Here is a 17,598-nt window from a genome sequence, read left to right on the forward strand (position 1 = left end):
AGATGACCTACTTAGTACTATATCCCGACAAACACTACAATCTGCACAACCCACCCGCTTACTAAGCACACCACCACAACCACCTTATCCACAAACATAACTCCAATCACAACCAGCCCAGCCTAACCCAATCAAGCAACGAACCTCCAACGCAAAAAAGTTCCAGAACAAACCAAACCACCCAAACCTTCCATCACCATCACCATCTACACCACAGCCTCCACTACCTCCCCAACCGCACACCGACCAAACACCCACCTCGCAAACCTCCTCAAACTACCGCAATAAACCAATACAACCCACCATGTCCCGCGAACAATACCAAGTCCCCAACCTGGGCGGCGGCGCCCAGAACGCCTTCGGTGATGCCGCCGGTGGTGGCCCCATGGACGGCCCTGTCGTTGCGTACCTGTGCGGCGAGTGCAACTCGCGCGTTTCGCTGAAGAGGGGAGATCAGATTCGGTGCAAGGAGTGCGGTCATCGGGTTTTGTATAAGGAGAGGACGAAGAGGTTAGTTTTCCCTTCTCCTTTCTTTTTTTTCTTTTTTCTTCCCTGGGGTTGGGGATGGGGGGAGGATAGATTGTGAAATGAATCATTGGATGAATGTGTGTGGGTTTGTGCTAACTGGTTTACTTTGCGATATGCAGAATGGTTCAGTTCGAGGCGCGGTGAATTCGGTTTCGACAGAATTACGTGGTTTGAGTTGGGCTGGACTGGACTAGACTGATATGGTCTGGTTGGGCTTGTTTGACTTCGTTTTTATGTATGATGGGGTGGGTGCATTTGGTGGCGCTTGGAGTTTGCTTTTGTTATGTATTTCTTTGTGAAAGTTATTTTGCCTTGGTGAGGGTTGGATGTTGGTTGTGAGTGGGAGGTGGGGGGTAGATGGTGGGACGAGTGGGATTATTGTCGAGTGAAGATAAGTCATGATGGGGATTTTGTGCGCAAATACCCCTCGTCTTGAATTCAGGCAGTTAATTCAATGATGTGCATCGATCATTACTTGGGCTTTGAGTGCCTTGAACAGTATTCGTTTCGATGGTTACGGTATCATAAACTATTCACTACTATCCAGGAAATTATAGCCATACTGTTGTTTCGAAGAACAAGTTGGCTTATACTTTTTAGCCACAGAAAAACCCGAGAGTCAGAAGAGAATGAGTGGTTAGAGAAATGGAAGCCGTTGATATGATTAAAGCCGGTTCGTGACTTCAATGAAGTGCTCGAAGGACTTGAGAGCAGCGCCGCTCTCAACGGCCCAGCGAGCTCGGCGGACACCCTCCTTCCAGCGCCCGCCACCAGGGCCGCGCTCAGTGATGACCTGACCGTCATCGCCAGGTCCCATGTTGCTGGTGTCCGCATCACAGATACCCGACACCGTTAGGAGGGCAGCCACGTTCATGAGGACGAAGCTCAGGATGGGATCATCCCGAGGCAACTCATTCCGCAGAATGCTCATCAGCTTGGCTGCGTTGTCCTTGGGCATCTTCCTGCCGCCAACGTCAGACAGCGGGTGAGTCGGCAGGCCAAAATCGGACGGGTGCAATTGGAACATTTCCATCTTGACCAATGTGCGGGGGTGTTCCTCCTCATCGCATGAGCACTCATCCTCCTGGGACCCTTGGTACGCGGGGTTAGGATATTCCGTTAGTTGCCAGCAGTTTGTCTTTCCTGCGCAGCTGATCTCGTCCAGATCCTCCTCACCGCAAACAACAAGCGCCTTCTTGCATCCGTTCTGTCGCAATGCCTCCACAAACACCGGTCCCAAGCTCTGGTAGGCCACACCAACAACACGCGCCTCGATAGCCCAGTCGACTGGATTGGCAAGGGGTCCCATCAAGTTGAAGATTGTCCGAAGTCCAAGCCCACGCCGGACAGGGTCGGCGTACATCATGCCAAAGTGGAAGTTGGGAGCAAACAGGAAGGAGTAGTTGGTCTCCGCATAGACCTGGGGAAGGTTATCGGCGTTAACTGCGCCGATCTTCGGGGGCACAGGAGTAATGGCGTTCAGGACGTCGGCGGATCCGGAGAAAGAGGTCTGGGCCCGGTTGCCATGTTTGGCGGTCATGAGGAGAGGGGAGGCAATGATCGAAGAGGTTGTGGAAATGTTGAAGGTAGAATGCATGTCCCCACCGGTACCAACGATATCGCACTACAAGCAACGTAGACGTGAGCCGTATGATCCAATTGAGGTACAATATAACCAGCATCACTCACCAGACCACCCCTGTAGTTGCCCTCCTTCTTCCCGCGCGACTTGATAGCAGCCTTCAGAGTAGGCCGGTCGACCTGGCGAGCGGCCTCGCGCATGCGATGCGAACACTTGGCAATGACTTCAGCATCCCGATCCAATCCCGTAGAATGCAAAAGCGTGAGCAGCGCTGCGGTCTGAATATGCGAAATTCCGTCTTCAAAAATCAGGGCGAAAGCTGAGGCAATTTCCGAAGCTTCGACCCGGCGTTCCGTAGCGGGGTAGGCGAGTCTCTTGAGGAGGGGTGAAATGGAGACATGTTGCGGTTTCTGGTCGTGAATTGAGGCGGACATTTTGCCTTTGGCTTGAATGTTAGCAAGTAAAACCAAACGGTGCGCACGCTCCTATATAAGCAATGAGTCACAAATCACTCACCGAGCTTTCAAGCTTAGCTGCATGAAAAGGAAGGAAGGTTCGGAGTTTGGTCGGATGCCCGCTGACCGCAGAACAAAGAGTCATCTTTGCGTCTGGCAGAATCCCACCGCCTGTCAGCCCGGCTAATCCACTTTAGGAAGTCAAGATTTCGTGCCATATTTTCGTCCAGCCGGACATCCTCCAGCACGCTGCTCTTGTCGCCGGCATCGCCAATTTCACGGTTTTGGAGGTTTTCGTCCGGCCCCTACTTCCTCGCGGCATTATTCCACACCCGATAGACCTTTCACCCCCGGAACTCCTTCTCCCACCTCCACAATGCCGCCTCGCGTCCGCATCTCCAGCGGCCGCATCACTCAGTCGGTCCGCAGACAAAGGGTCGTTTACCAGCATGAACTCCCGATTGCTGCCAGATATGCCAGCACAGCAGCCACGGCAACAACCCCGGCCGCATCAATCGAGCAAATGACACACTCTCCTGCCCCTATCGCCCACTACCCTCCCACGCAGCCTCCCTCGCACCGCAACCCCGAATACCGCCGGTCCCAGCTCCTCCGGCAATACACCTCCATCATCCGCACCACGCCTCTCATGGTCTTCCTGCAGCACGACAACCTCCAATCGGTCGAGTGGGCCGCTATCCGTCGAGAGCTGAGCGCAGCCATGCAGAAGGTGGACGAGAAGATTGCCTCGGAGGGCCGTAAGGCCCCAGCACTGGCTCCGCACATCAAGGTCCAGATTGTCCAGACGCGCATTTTCGAAGTCGCCCTCCGCATCGTCGAATACTTCCGTCCTAAGCAGACCACCCCTGTCCCCAGAGCCGTTGACCCTGCCACGCAAACATCGGCCGAAATCCCTCTTGCCGCTTCCCGGGATGACCCTACCCTTTCCCATGACCTTTCCCGCGCCGCTCATGATGCCGTCCTGTCTATGAAGGGCAAACATGAGCTCTCGGAGCTGCTGGTTGGTCCTGTGGCCGTCCTCACCATCCCCCACGTCTCCCCCGAACACTTGAAGGCCGCGTTGCAGGTCCTGGCCCCCAAGTCGATCGGTCTTCCTCTGCCTACCCGGAAGGCTAACCCGGGCTGGCATGAGTTCCCTGTTCAGAACGGTCTGAACAAGTTGTCTTTGATTGCTGCTCGTATGGATGGACAGGTCTTCGATGTTGAGCAGTCCAAGTGGGTCACCAGTATCGAGGGCGGTATGGATGGCCTGCGGTCACAGCTCGTTATGGCTCTGCAGAGCATGGGATCCGGCATCACGAATGCTTTGGAGGGTGCTGGAAAGAGCCTTTACTTTACGCTTGAGAGCAGAAAGCAGGATATGGAGCCGAAGGAGGAGAAGGCTCCCGAGGATGAGAACAAGGGTGATTCTGCTTGAACTGCCTAAGGCTGTTGAATTCTTCTGCCTGGCTTGCCATGTATAATAAAATGTCGCGTGTATTTTTCTTTTCCCCCTTTTTTCTTTCCTTTGTGGTTCCATTTTTACCCTTCAAGACCATGATTGTTTTAGCACATGAAGTTTCATTAGAACCGGAGTCATAGTTCTAGGTTACAAATACATACATACTCCTTTTGGCTGTGGCGTCCGCTTGTACACTGTGTATCGTGACCTACGTTGAAAATCCGGGTATTATTTTATTGATACCTAGTTCACGTATCCCTCATGTTGGGTCGATCACTGACACAGGGTGCGGTTCTTTTGACAATCCTCTTGAAGAGACTCGGAGCGGGATTGAAGCGCAACCGGCAGTCCTTCCTTTCGTTCCCAACCAATTCTCCTTAATTGTTGCCATTGCTCTGCTCGCTCTGCTCTGCATGCATCAACTGCCTGTGTAGCAGCCGAGAATTCATACCCACAATGCATCGTACAAGATCCCAGTCGCCATCCAAGCCTACCCAGTCCGTGACAAGGACACCAGTAGACCAATCACCATCACCCTCTCCATGCTTCCTGCACAGATACTCAACAGTGGCAGGGTTCAGCTTAGCAGCAATCTTCTCAGGCCACGTTCCGACCTTCCAGAAATTGCTGGCGCTCAGGAAATTGATGTAGAACGGATGGGCTCGCGTAGCCAAGGACCCTGGAAGCACCCCAAACGGGTACTGAGTCTTGCTTGCGCGTCCACACTGCTCGGTCACGTATTCGATCTTCTTATCGATGTTCGTGGTCTCCAGGACCTCGTAGAAATCCTGGATGCAAAGCTGTCCACTGGGGCAGGTGGCACTGGCGCAGTTATCGGCCCAGCCACTGGCGTTGATACCCCATCCTTTGCCATCATGGATGTCTTTCAGGTGTTCGAGGATTTCGAACCGACGGACAAGAACAACCTTTCCACGTACTTCGCCTAGGGTGGGGATCTTTGGTTCCGTGTACCATCTGCTCCCTGGACGGGCGTAGTGGTCGTTGACGATTCTACTTAGCTGTTCGTCGGTGTGGTTTCCCGGGCCTTCACGTTTGAGAGAGATTATGAGCGTTTCGGAGGGGTTTTGCTCCAGGAAGTCGTTCACTTCGTGCATCAAGTCCCGGAAGTATTTGTTGCCGGTTAGTGAGATGGGGAAGACGCTGTGTACGAGGATAAGCTCCTCTTTAGATGTATCTTCTGGATATTGAGGCTGCACACGGATATCAAAGAATCGCACCCCGTTCCTGAGCTGTTCCCTGGGGCTGACCGCTTGGCAACGAACAGATGGTGCTGCAACATGGCAGGTTGGGGAGTTGTGCGTGCCTGGAATTGAAAGAGAGGAAAGCAAGGTGTCATCCTTCAGTTCGCCCATCCAGGCATTCAGATTGGCGGAGGAAAAGATGGTGAGATGGGAAGCGGCGGTGATGTAGATCCCCGTGAGCTTGAACTTGGGGTCGTCACACAGTGCCTTCATGGTGGCGGTCTCAGTAGTGGGCACTGGGGTCTGAATTTGATGCCGTTCTCCTTCCACCTCAAAGACCCAGCGCAAACGTTCCTTCTCGGACTCGATGAACGAGCGAAGCTCTGTCTGGACTGACTCGAAGGGCGCGACATGAATGTCAACATCTTTCTCTGCAAAAGGCTTCGTATCATCGTCCACAGCAGCAACTGGGGCGTTCGCACGGGTCGTATTGGTCAAGACCCGTGTGAAATTCTTTGCAAAAGTTTGAACCCCAAGTGATCTATCGGGGGCACGGAAGCGCTCAATGCGCTTCAGTGTAATGGGCGTGGAGGTGACATTGCGAATCGTAAGGTGTTCGGCCACCATGTTCTTAGATCTTTTATTATTTACTCGCTCCGGTGTTGCGTTGTTCTGCGGGTCGTGTCTCCGTGGACGGCGTAGTGAACACGGCATTTAGGACAGATCTCCGACGGACGGGACCGACAATCTAGACTTTATATTTAGCAGGCTGGCAAAGGGGAGCTGATCCCAAGGAAAAGGCTGATACTTCAGCCTGGCAGGGTTAGATTAAGGGCCGTAATTGGTCTGTTTGGGCTGGGGGTGCCTGGTTGCAATGGGGATACTTTGGAACACTAAGAAGACCCCCGATGGGGATTGAACCAATAAAGGCCGGCACCCACTGCCCATACTGGCCCAGGATCACCTGCCGAGGCGGAACACCGGAGCCCTGGAAAGTTTGCTACGCAGACGCGAACCAGCTCAATGGTCTGCACAAGCAAGCGCATTGGACTGCCTGGAGCTAGCAAGTCAGCTCGTAAGCCAATGTTTGTTAATTTGGGCCCCGCCGTCGCTGAGGGCGTGCTTGAAGCGGTTAATAATGATCAGCCCTGCGTCGTAAGGCTCTCCGTAATCCAGATCCACCACCCGCATACAACATCCCGCGGCTGACAATCGAGAAGGACAATATGAGCCGGCAGTTGGTTTCATCTTTGTAGCAAATCACCTATTAAATTGGATTACTGTATAGTGGTTTGTGAAGCAGCGAAAAGTTTCGGAGCTTGGTTTAAATCAGGCCGTATGTTGTTCGAGCACAGCAACTTATCTCTATGGGTGGGATGCCGCTGAAGGCGAAGACGATGATATCTTTTATTAAATGCTTAGCCACCAGGCCGTTAGTGTTGGAGTCCATTTCCCCGAACCTGAAGTTGGAAGACATGGATTGACTGGAAGAGAGTCTGAATTCGATGCCCCTCTGTGGACTGGTATAGATCGGCCCGCACGTGCCATGTTCGATGGCGGAACAACTCGCATCCCGAATTGCGGGCGGATGTGGGAATGTGGAGTAACTTCGCATACAATAACATCAGCTGGTGATTATAATTATATGATATTATAGTATTCTTGTGAATTGTTTTATAGCCCACTACATAGTTGAAATACTATGCTCTCCTGCAATCATTTAGTCCTCTAAATTCTTGGCATGGTACACGGATGGCTATGGATATCCGGCACTGAAGCAGAAGCAGTTGTTGCAATATATTTAGTAGTTGTAGTACTGCTTTTGTTCAGCTCAATTCCGTTCTGTTTCTGTTTCACGTCCGAAATTGGGAGCAGACAATCATATTCGAAAATAACGCTTGAACTCAAAAAAGTACCGAAGCCTCCTCCACGCTTCCTCAAACGAGCAGGCGAGTACTTACTACTGTAGATTACTACTGGCTACTAAGGTAAGCTCCGAAGGTGTTTCCGAGGCATCGGGAGCTTCCACGGTAGATGCCTATCTCACATTGCTGCCTCCTCCCTTCAATGGGAAGTCGTATTCTATTCTTTCCTTTGCAAAAACACCGGAATCAATATCAGCCAAGCATCAGCGTAAATTACCGTGGATCTGCGTTTTGACAGTGTCTCATTCAGGCGCGCGCGTATTGAAGTGAATGCAGTGAATTAGGGTGGCTTCCAAAACGGGCTGCCGTCTGCATGTACTTAATTGTAGTTGGCTTCCCACTCTCACCCCGCCTGTTCCCTCTTTCAACACCTTTCAACCTGCTGCTCTCTTAATCTACACTTTCTCTCCCGTATCTTCTTCAACTCTCAGTCGATTTACACTTTTCATCTCATGGTCTGTTAAGCAACCACCTAGCTACTATGGGAACCAGGGGCCTCTTTTTTATCCGCTGCCGTGGTAGATACTTCGTCTATTACAATCAATTCGACAGTTATCCGGAGGGACTAGGCGACGCCATCTTGAATGAAATACCTGAAGACCCGGAGAAATATCAAGGCAAGTCCATAGTTGTTCGCCTAAGACGTAACTAACATCCAGTTAGAATGGCTTCGATTTATGCGAAAGGTCTATGCTCAGCTCGTTCACCGGTTTGAGACACAAACTCTTCCAGTCAAGGTTCAAAGCGCCCGAGAGGAGTACTCGAGCGTGGCTCTGAAAGAGCGCTACGGAAAGAGCTTCTGGGCCATCGATGATCGACTACAACTTCCCCCACTACAGACAATCGTCCCGGAGCTGATGCATGCGTGGAACATTGAATGGACCTACACCCTCGATTTAGACCGGGAGGTATTGACTATTGACAATTCCCTCCATCTCCACCTAGCCAGACTTCCCCGTGCAGGGGGGTGGATAAAGTATCTTGGACAAGATGGTCGAGGCCGTCGGGCAGCTGATCGGTGCACACCTGGAGGGGTTGTCGCCAATTTTAGCTGGAAACCGGAGGTAGATTGTGCCTCAAGAGATAGGTATAGCCACTTGGACATTCAGGTCGCTCCACTGGAATCATTCTACGACCAAGGAGACATCATTGATGCACGCGAGTCACTACTGGCTGCCATCTTTACGCGCATGCACCATAGGTATCGACCTGTCCTGGATGCCTATCTTCCAGAGTGGGATCCCAGTTGTTTCTCGTTCAGGGAGATAGCCTTTGCCATACTGTCCATTGCTGCTGGTGAAATAACACTTGAGTGCGCTAGCAGCCTGGACCAAAACCACCAGACAGAAGGCTACTACCTGGCTCGACAGGATGTTTCCCCCGAACTGACTGCGCCCGGCTATCTGCCAACCGTTCTTCCACAGTTTCTACACGAGTCTCACATTCCGGGTACCCAGTCTGGCTCAGCACCCAGTAGCAAAATCTACTGGCTTAGGAATGTCCTTGTGTACTTGGTTACTAGACTGGATCTGGTCGAGGTCGAGGAGGCATCCGTTACCGAAGTTGTGGAAACTGGCCTCAGGCAGGGACTAAAGGATTTCCATGCCATGGTATTCTCCATCTTAGATGTGGTGCTGCTTCGTGTTCAAAAGTGTCCGGATGGAACCGTGCATGTTAGCAGGTCTCCTCTTACCACACTGATACAGTTTGACGATAACAACTCAGGATTTGCGAATGGCCCTCGAACAAGGGTGTCGTCTCCTTACCCTGCGCAGGAAGATACATGCACAGCCGAGGAATTCACAAATGACTTTGAGAACCTAGAGTTGGCCAGTCCGTGTGATTCAGAAAAGTCTACACGAGAAAACATCGCTAGCCCTAGCCACGAGGAAGTTTCTGGTGCAGAGGATGTGGCCGCCTCTGTTCGGGAGCCCCAAACTTCGAGTTCTGAGCCTGTGGAGTCACATCTGTCAGTACATGAAGACCCTGTCGTTGACGATGATCATGGTTTCGGCCCGGTCTATTCACTGGATGTCGATGATGGAAGCGAAGATGCTGCTAGTTCTGAGTTACAAGAGGGATCTCAGCTTGAATACCCAGCAAGCGGTTCAGATATATCGAACGATATGGGATATGATGACGATGACGGAGAGTCTACTGGTGATGGTTCAGGGAATAAGACGCACACCAATGCTTTTCTCGCGGTCTTACGTTTCTTTGACGCGGCTACATATCAAAACCTGAAGCATGCAAAGTCGCGCGTATTCCCCAATGAAATACTTGGAGCCATCATGAAATTCTCCGATACGCGGACCTATCGCGCGCTTGGTGAAGTGTCATCTTACTGCCGAAGAACCGGCAACCGCGAGTTTCGCTTGAACGATGACTATGCTGTTGTGGGCTTTGACAGTGCCGAACAAAACTTCGTCTTGGAAAATCTGCACTCGGGAAAGAAGAGCAATTCCCAAGTAAGGCATTCCAATGAAGATTCGTGGTTCCCTATTACCCTCAAGGACGATGAGTTAAAGTTGAATCCTGTGATCGGAATAGCCGATCACACTCGTCAAAGTATTCTGAATTCTGTGGGCATGGTATTCTCAGAGGTGGACCACAGACGTTCCCCTTATACAAAGCAGATAGACATGCCCGAACAGTAAGTTTTGCTGGTCAATTGGGTTCTGGGTATCTAACCTCCTCCGCAGGATGTACTATGACTATTATGGCGGCAGTCAGATCCAAGAACCCGAGCTTCTATTCAACATTGAAGAACACACATACGTCGGGTCTGTCGAAGATGGCTGGGGCAGGTATCTTGCGCGAAACTACCAGCTCAATAGTGGTTTGGATACTTCGGACTATTTGATCGTTCATATTCGCGGCCCGACATTCCGTTGCCTTCTACCCCCTAGGTACCGTGAGCTCGTCATGGATAATTGCAATGGGTTGTATTGCGTTCTGCGCCATGTGCGTGACGAAAGTCCCGAGGAATGGGACCTGACGATGAAGCATACTCTGCGCCAGCTTCATCAACGAGAGAAAACGGAAAAATGGAACTATACTGTCAGTATTAGAGGACGACCTGTTGTGGTGGCCTTTACTACGAGTGTCAGGTTGTTTTATTATGTCCACCGGTGTGAAGAGCCCGCAGCCCTCGGAGCCGATGCTAGTTCTTTGTCTCGTGATATCGCTGCACGGTGTACGGATCCAGATCCCAGTCGGCGTCTCATTCCCCTACTTCCCGGAGGTAAGACAATCGACTTGAAGAAAAGCGATGAGAGAAATGAATTTGAGAGCTGGATGAAGATCTTCTGCGGTAACATAGGAAAGTCGACTGAGTGGGATCCTTTCACGGAAGAACAGCAGCCTCTCATTCCCAACAAGAATGTGCCCAGAAGTCCTGTGCAGGACACAGACGAGCCTTTCTTGTGAAGACTAGAGGTATAGTCAATTGTGGGCAACGATACATCAACAAGTAATGATAGTATATCCTACATCTTGAAGTGGCCTTGACTCTGTGTTTCCGATGTTGTGCCGGCTTGCAGTTTTACCATGTTCGTCTGCTAGTCTAGCTCAGAATTCTTTAGTAGAAGAGACAGGGATATCAAGGATGGGTCGAATGCTATTTCAGAACCTCTTGTCTATTTCACATTCTATCACGGTGGTATTTGCTGAGACTTGTCTTCTTTTCAAATGGCCCGCTTGCTTTATTGTTGCTTACATCGATCTGCTAGCGATAAAGACAACAGAATGATACACACTCGTAAGGGTATAGGTCAATGACATACTCATGAAATGATCTACTTAATACAGCGTACACTTTATATTTCCACAATCGGTAACTCCCATTGATGTCTATCTCAGCAGCACTCTAACTAATTCCCCATGCAGCTACTCTGTACCAAGAGTGCAATGATGTAGACTAAACCACCAACCAACCGGAGCATGACGTAACATAGTAGTTTAATAGTTGGGCCCTTCTTCTCATTCCATCCCACACTTACTAGGCTAGTATTCAAACCATATCAATTCACATTCTTATACCCGATCGAGCCGGACTAATTAAGCTGCTAGCTATGCAAGTGCTTCTTCACCCTTTTCAAGCAAAGAATATCGCCCCCGAACGCCTACAAAGCAGCCCCCCCCCCTCAAACTCACAATTATCCCAAAGCAATGCAACGCCGCGACGTAGGAAAGTCGGTCGTTGTTGTATGTAGCTGAGCACAAACCAAAACACAATGAAAAGTAATGTGAAGTGTACAGTATTCATCCATGGTAGATATAAACGAGTGTCGCAGCCGGCTGGCCCGCTGCCTTGCCTGCAGCATGAATTCGGCGAACTTACTAGGCTAGTAGCTAAAGCCCGTCCAGTCCGACTCCAGCAGCTATATCATGTCTATATATTGTTATAAGTATCCGTCCACTCTTATTTATTTATATCCAAGGCAGGAGGAGTGCATATTGCTATGTACTAGAAAGTTGTAATCTTTGTGACATTTCTAAATATAGTCGTATGTAGATAAGACATAGGTATGTGGTAGGTAGGTAGGTATCAATCAACAAACCCGAACAAGAAGTAAAATGCATCAATCCAGAGTTTAGACTCCCATATCAGAAATCAATGAAAAGACAGATCAGACCCCCAAAATGCATATGAAAAAGCAAATATCATACCCAACTCCATACACAAAAAACCCCAGAAAGGTCAAATAAATCCATCATGCACAGAGACACTCACAACATACACACTTCTCCCCCCGGACACAGGTGGTCAATCAGCGATACCTGGCCAATGTATCCCTCACCAACTCCAACACCTCCGTCTGGACCTCCGCCTGCGAAGCCCGCACATCCACCGTAAGGGCATCCCACTCGCCCTTGGGCTCCTCGAGATCCTGCAACTGCGACTGCACCATACTACTCTTCATATAATGGGCCTGTCGATTCATGACTCTCTGCAACAACATGGTCTCATCCAACTTGAGATAGATGAAATGGATCTGTACCGAGGGGGATCCGTACGCCGCGACGCGCATCACGTCCCGGTATTTCTGCTTCAGGGCTGAACAAGCAACCACTACGCCGGAGGGTGGGTGGAAGTTGTTAGTTTCGGAGGGGGAGAGCGCCTCGATGGCGGCTTGGCGGAGGGAGATGAGCCAGTCCCATCTGTCGGCGTCGGTGAGGGGGATGCCGTTGGACATTTTTTCTTTGTTGTTGGGGGTGTGGAACTGTTGGGTGGTTGGTTGGTTAGTTAGGTGTGGTTGTGGTTGTGGGTGTGGTTATGGTATGTTAGGTAGGGTTGGTTGGTTGGCTGTACGTACATCATCACCCTCTAAGAAAGGAATGCTAAGTTCTTGTTGAATCCCCTTGCCTACTGTGCTTTTCCCACATCCTGCTGGCCCCGTCACCACCCAGATGTGTTGGATTTGGTCTGCCGGCGGTGTTGTGGTGGTGGTGTTGCTGCTGGTGCTTCCCCACATGGAGTTGGCCACGGAGTTGGTCAATGGGCTTTTGCTGACGGGACCGCGTGTGGAATCTACTACTGCCGCTGCTGCATTGGTCATTGTGGGTTGTTGGGGTCGTTCGCCGGCGGAGAGCATGGTGGTGATGATAATGTTGGTGGAGCAAGTAGAAAGGTTCTTGAGAGGTGAGGGAGTTGAGAAGTTAGGTATGACGTCCTTGCGAACCGTGGGATAAATAGGGTTGGGTGTAATTCAGTCCAGTTTTATCCACCCGGGAGAAGTGAGTAGTAGTGGTGGGACGTATAATATGTTGGATGAATGCGAATAGCCTATAGCGGCGCAAGTGGTCACCCGACGAGGAATGAGGAGAAGATTGCGGTAATTGAATATAGTGGTGGTAGTGGTGGTGGTATGGACAGTATGGGGTAATGGGGTCTTCGGCAGTGACTTGGGGTATATAAGTAGTATAAAGGCAAGGGGGAAGAGTGAGAGAGAGAGAGGAATGAAAAAAAGGAACCAAGCAAGAGGAAGGGGAATTAGATCATAAAAAATACTAGATAGATAGATTTCAGGGCAGTTTATAACAAATCAATAAATCAATAAATCTCCTTCAAGTATGAAATGCAAGTGGGTCACCTTGTCGGGCACAGTCATCTCATTGGGACTGCCAATTTCTCATAATTCCTTCTCTTGATTTTCTTTGATTTTTCTCAACTCAAATATGAGAGCCCGGCTTTGAGTAATGAATTAATAGCAGGTTGGGGCCGGAAATTGCCAGAAGGGTTTCCACCGCATCGTCATGGGCTGGTGGTGAATACTACTAGTCGGGGACCGATCCAAACCACATCCGCCATCGAATCACAAAGCAGCTGAAAACTATTTGCAGGCGCAAAAGAAGTAGGGCATTCCGAGTGGGGGGGATATTGAGCAGCGAAACGGGCGAGTGGGGGAGACTCACTCCAAGTCAACTTTCAGGAGTCCGGCGGTCTGGTCATTAGCGGGAGATCCGATCGGTAGCAAAACACCTCTCCTTGTATTGTCGCATACGTAGTACACACTTCCATACAAGCCTGAGAGAATAATAAAAAGTACGCGCGCATTCCCTTTCCCACCCCCTTATTGCCTCATTTACTCTTCAGCAGCAGGAACAGGGGAATTTTGCCCGGGAAGGAACCAGTCAGCTCAGTGAGACCATCACTTTCCTGTGTCACCCAATGAAATGTTGCTGGCTGACTTTGTCCGGTCTTCCCGCCATGATGTCACTGGGTCTGCTGCAACCGGGGATTCGGAACCGTAATTTTGTACGTCTGTTTCTGGTTTCTGACGGTACCGGGACGGGTAATGGCTCGAACCCCCACGCTATTCCCAACCTGGTATTGGGTCACCGTCCCCAAAAGGGTCGTTTTCCACGGTGCGCTTTCCAGGCCATATACTCTTGCTAAGTGGTCCCGAGTACAAGAACAGGGGCTTCAATGTCTACCCCGGTCCTTGCAGATAAGATAAAACAACGGTTAAAGGTTGAAGTGACTTAGTCTACAGAATCTTTTCCCGCGCCAAGCTCAACTTTTTACCCTCTCTCATCCGACTGGAGAACAAAGAACCTTCAACCTGCCGATGTTCGTTCCCGTGGCCTCCACGGCCATCAAGCCTGCCTAGTCTGGCCCAACTTGGCCAGACGACAGGTCAAATCAGGGTCTTCAACAACTCACGGGTGTTACTTTCGCTGGAACTTTGCTGCCTCTCTGTGTTACCCTGCTAGCCATGGACTGAGCAAAAGAAAATAAGCTGCGGAAGACCGCCATTCCTCCCAGGAACCAGTCAGAACCCATGCGGACATATCTGGCACCCGCTGATTGATCCTGCATACTCACCGCTTGGGACTGTGGCGTGCAGATGGATGGCCGCGGCTCAGTCCGGGGAAACTCTGATTGCTGGCATGCGAGTCAAATAATGCAGATGTCGAATTCCCCGACGAACTTCCTTCCTTGGGAGGAATCAGGCAGTCTTGCTGCCAGCACGACGTGCAGTACAACCTAGATACTCTACTTGGTACATCCAACAACACGGAAACATGTTTCCAGCAATGCCAATTAAGGTTACGGGCCCGCGGCTCTTTGCATATTCCTACCAATAGAACATGTGTTTCTGTTGACTATGTGCCCGATGACTGCCTGTCTAAGACTGTGATCAAGCATAAACAGCAGTCTGCATGCGCACAGAGGTGTAACAACGCTGGCGGGCAGATGATGCGGTTACCCCTCCTGACTGACAGGAGTTAGATGGCCGTTCAATCAATGCCCACGGGTTTAGCATGCGCTGTCGTCCGGCTCATTCTCGTAGTGTCATCGTAGAATCGGTCATATGCTGCACGACCCTTGATGGCGGACAAATTTGCCTCGAACACGAATGGTAAATTTCTCCGTCTGTGCCATGTCAATCGTGTCATGGATTGTAGGAGCAGTACATTGTTCTTCTAATTTGACATATCCGGCTCTCCCTTACCTAACAGGTATGGCAGTTCTGTCGCGATCAGCCACTGCATAATGAATTCTCCAGCTTTCTACTTCCTGAACGGCCTCTAAAAGCAGAGCTTTCCCTTCTAATAAGCGACAACTAAGACTTTTATGTGGTGATAGCGGTATAGTTGCGGATGACATAGTACTGCTTACCTAAGCAGTGATATGCCAGGTTGCCCACCGCCAGGCAGTCGGGATGCCGCCTAACCAGATGAAGCTGAGTGCGACATGGCCATTGTGTGATATCGCATTCCATAGGCCGATTCACCAAGTACTCTACGCTCGTTCCAGCTGATTGAACTTATTATATATTCCCTCGCCATCGAACTCCTCGCCTACGATGACCTCCCTCTTCTTCTCCACTCCCGTCGACATCGATGTGGTCCTCGAAGACAGCGATGAGCGTCAGACGGTTGATGTCAAGCTCGACAAGGGCCGTCGCGAAAGGGTTCCCCTCTACATGGACGGAGAGTCTGTCAAGGGTGCTGTGACGGTCAGACCTAAGGATGGAAAGCGTTTGGAACACACGGGCATCAAAGTGCAATTCATTGGCACGATCGGTATGGAACAATGGCTCTGATGAGGGGGCGGGCATGCCTCATCGTCATCCCCACTCCACAGTTGCTCTAAGGCTTCAAGTCTCGATGCTAACATGCAATTGTTCGATCAGAAATGTTTTACGACCGCGGTAACCATTACGAATTCCTGTCGCTGGTACAGGAGCTTGCGGCTCCCGGAGAACTGCAGCACCCCCAGACCTTCCCGTTCAACTTCAAAAATATCGAGAAGCAATACGAATCATACAACGGTATCAATGTTAAGCTACGATACTTCGTCCGCGTGACAGTATCCAGGCGCATGGCGGACGTGATTCGGGAGAAGGACCTCTGGGTCTACTCCTACCGCATGCCCCCCGAGACCAACAGCCCCATCAAGATGGACGTCGGTATCGAAGACTGCCTGCACATTGAGTTCGAATACTCCAAATCCAAGTACCACCTCAAGGATGTGATCGTAGGACGCATCTATTTCCTGCTCGTGCGCTTGAAGATCAAACACATGGAGCTATCCATCATCCGTCGTGAGACGACCGGATCTCCGCCAAACCAGTATAACGAGAGCGAGACGCTCGTGCGCTTCGAGGTAAGTCTGCATACAACTAGAATGTCTGCATGAGGTCCAAAGCACTAACCTGCCGCACGCAGATCATGGATGGATCACCTTCCCGAGGTAAGTCGGTGGCTCGGACTCACCTGGCTCTCAGACATCGCAACACGTCACACTTGCGGTATTATCACAACAGAACATCTCCCCTGACCTGTTTGTAGGTGAAACCATCCCCATCCGTCTGTTCCTTGGAGGATTCGACCTTACCCCGACATTCCGCGACGTGAACAAGAAGTATTCGACGCGCTACTACCTCAGCCTGGTACTTATCGACGAAGGTACGTGATACTGTATCCATCTGCGTTTCATCTGCGTTTTAGCCTTGTTTGGCGACTGCCGTTCATGAATCCCGTCTGGCGTGGGATAACCATATCGGCCATCCCACGCATGTGAGACCAGGCTCTGGGTTGCAAAAGCGTGGTGGCTAGCTAGCTGGCCCACTTCCTCCATAGCCAACATCCATCCCACGGCATCCCACCACCCAAGTCAATAGCCGGTCGGCTATTGATACCCTTAATCGGGCCGAAAAGCTGCAATCTGGCCAGTGGCCACAGTTGGGGTGTTTACCCCCCCGTGACTAACCCCCACGCTAAACCTCAAACTATTCTGGTCTCGCGTGGTAGCCCCACCGGCCCCAGTTCCCTCCCGTTTTCCTTGCGTTCCGGAAGTTTCGATCGTCACATTCAAACACCCATCGTGCTAACACCCCGGGTCTTTCTATTACAGACGCTCGCCGTTACTTCAAGCAATCCGAAATCGTCCTCTACCGTCAAGCTCCCGAGATCGCCATCACTCCTCAAATCGCCCAGCAGCAACAGATCCAACAACAGCAGCTCCTCCAACAGCAGCAGCAACAGCAACAGCTGCCCGCCGGTTCTGCGACGGCCGGCCCCGGACGAACTGACACCCAGCCTCAGTTCACTCAGCAAATCCCCGCGGCTTAATCCAATCTGTGTCCGCGTCTCAAGCTGTAGCGAAATAGATCGTCTTTTGTTCATGGGCTACTACTGATGCTGATGCCGTGCCGTGCTGTGCTGTGTCAGACTTCCGTTTGATGTTACCTAACCCTTACCCATTATACCCTTCTGTGTATTAACCTATGTCTGGCTGTATTTCTCCCTGTGTTATGATGAAATCTCAGCAACATGAAATTTACTGTTTGATCTGGTCCGTATTTGATTTTTTTTTTTTTTTTTTTTTTTTTTTTTTTTTTTTTTTTTTTTTTTACCTTTTTGTAAATTTCGTGGTGACATGAGATGAGAACAACCTGGTCCTATAACCTGACTATGGTGTCAATGCTAC

The 17,598-nt window shown here is 50.7% G+C and overlaps 7 protein-coding genes across 7 annotated transcripts; 4 read left to right on the forward strand and 3 right to left on the reverse strand.

The window, feature by feature from the left end:
- Nucleotides 1–15: 15 nt before the first annotated feature.
- On the forward strand, nt 16–614 carry BO85DRAFT_445620 (Rpo12/RPC10 RNA polymerase subunit family protein). Its single transcript, XM_025659307.1, has one exon. It carries the CDS (start codon nt 305–307, stop codon nt 584–586), a length of 282 nt encoding a protein of 93 aa, XP_025520115.1. The 5' UTR covers nt 16–304; the 3' UTR covers nt 587–614.
- A 280-nt stretch (nt 615–894) lies between these two features.
- Nucleotides 895–2,781, reverse strand: BO85DRAFT_128659 (anthranilate phosphoribosyltransferase). Its single transcript, XM_025653969.1, has 3 exons — nt 2,627–2,781; nt 2,218–2,549; nt 895–2,152 (listed from the first exon to the last, which is right to left on the reverse strand). The coding sequence occupies exons 2-3, from the start codon at nt 2,542–2,544 to the stop codon at nt 1,193–1,195; spliced, it is 1,287 nt and encodes a 428-aa protein (XP_025520116.1). The 5' UTR covers nt 2,545–2,549; nt 2,627–2,781; the 3' UTR covers nt 895–1,192.
- On the forward strand, nt 2,727–4,204 carry BO85DRAFT_128558 (mitochondrial 54S ribosomal protein uL10m). The gene has a single exon (XM_025653968.1). The coding sequence runs from the start codon at nt 2,942–2,944 to the stop codon at nt 4,001–4,003; it is 1,062 nt and encodes a 353-aa protein (XP_025520117.1). The 5' UTR covers nt 2,727–2,941; the 3' UTR covers nt 4,004–4,204.
- A 200-nt stretch (nt 4,205–4,404) lies between these two features.
- Nucleotides 4,405–5,856, reverse strand: BO85DRAFT_361940 (phosphatidylinositol-specific phospholipase C; the record flags this gene model as incomplete). The annotated part of the gene is made up of 1 exon (XM_025655604.1): nt 4,405–5,856. The coding sequence occupies one exon, from the start codon at nt 5,854–5,856 to the stop codon at nt 4,405–4,407; it is 1,452 nt and encodes a 483-aa protein (XP_025520118.1).
- A 1,659-nt stretch (nt 5,857–7,515) lies between these two features.
- On the forward strand, nt 7,516–10,984 carry BO85DRAFT_465977 (uncharacterized protein). Its single transcript, XM_025662099.1, has 3 exons — nt 7,516–7,771; nt 7,818–9,807; nt 9,857–10,984. Exons 1-3 carry the CDS (start codon nt 7,636–7,638, stop codon nt 10,581–10,583), a joined length of 2,853 nt encoding a protein of 950 aa, XP_025520119.1. The 5' UTR covers nt 7,516–7,635; the 3' UTR covers nt 10,584–10,984.
- A 626-nt stretch (nt 10,985–11,610) lies between these two features.
- Nucleotides 11,611–13,159, reverse strand: BO85DRAFT_128725 (gluconokinase). Its single transcript, XM_025653970.1, has 2 exons — nt 12,473–13,159; nt 11,611–12,379 (listed from the first exon to the last, which is right to left on the reverse strand). Exons 1-2 carry the CDS (start codon nt 12,749–12,751, stop codon nt 11,927–11,929), a joined length of 732 nt encoding a protein of 243 aa, XP_025520120.1. The 5' UTR covers nt 12,752–13,159; the 3' UTR covers nt 11,611–11,926.
- A 1,976-nt stretch (nt 13,160–15,135) lies between these two features.
- BO85DRAFT_445627 (vacuolar protein sorting-associated protein 26) lies at nt 15,136–17,481 on the forward strand. The gene is made up of 5 exons (XM_025659308.1): nt 15,136–15,689; nt 15,800–16,272; nt 16,335–16,359; nt 16,458–16,574; nt 17,023–17,481. Exons 1-5 carry the CDS (start codon nt 15,470–15,472, stop codon nt 17,238–17,240), a joined length of 1,053 nt encoding a protein of 350 aa, XP_025520121.1. The 5' UTR covers nt 15,136–15,469; the 3' UTR covers nt 17,241–17,481.
- The last annotated feature ends 117 nt before the right edge of the window (nt 17,482–17,598 follow it).

The sequence above is a fragment of the Aspergillus piperis genome (assembly GCF_003184755.1).
Source record: "Aspergillus piperis CBS 112811 unplaced genomic scaffold BO85scaffold_2, whole genome shotgun sequence".
NCBI lineage: Eukaryota > Fungi > Ascomycota > Eurotiomycetes > Eurotiales > Aspergillaceae > Aspergillus > Aspergillus piperis.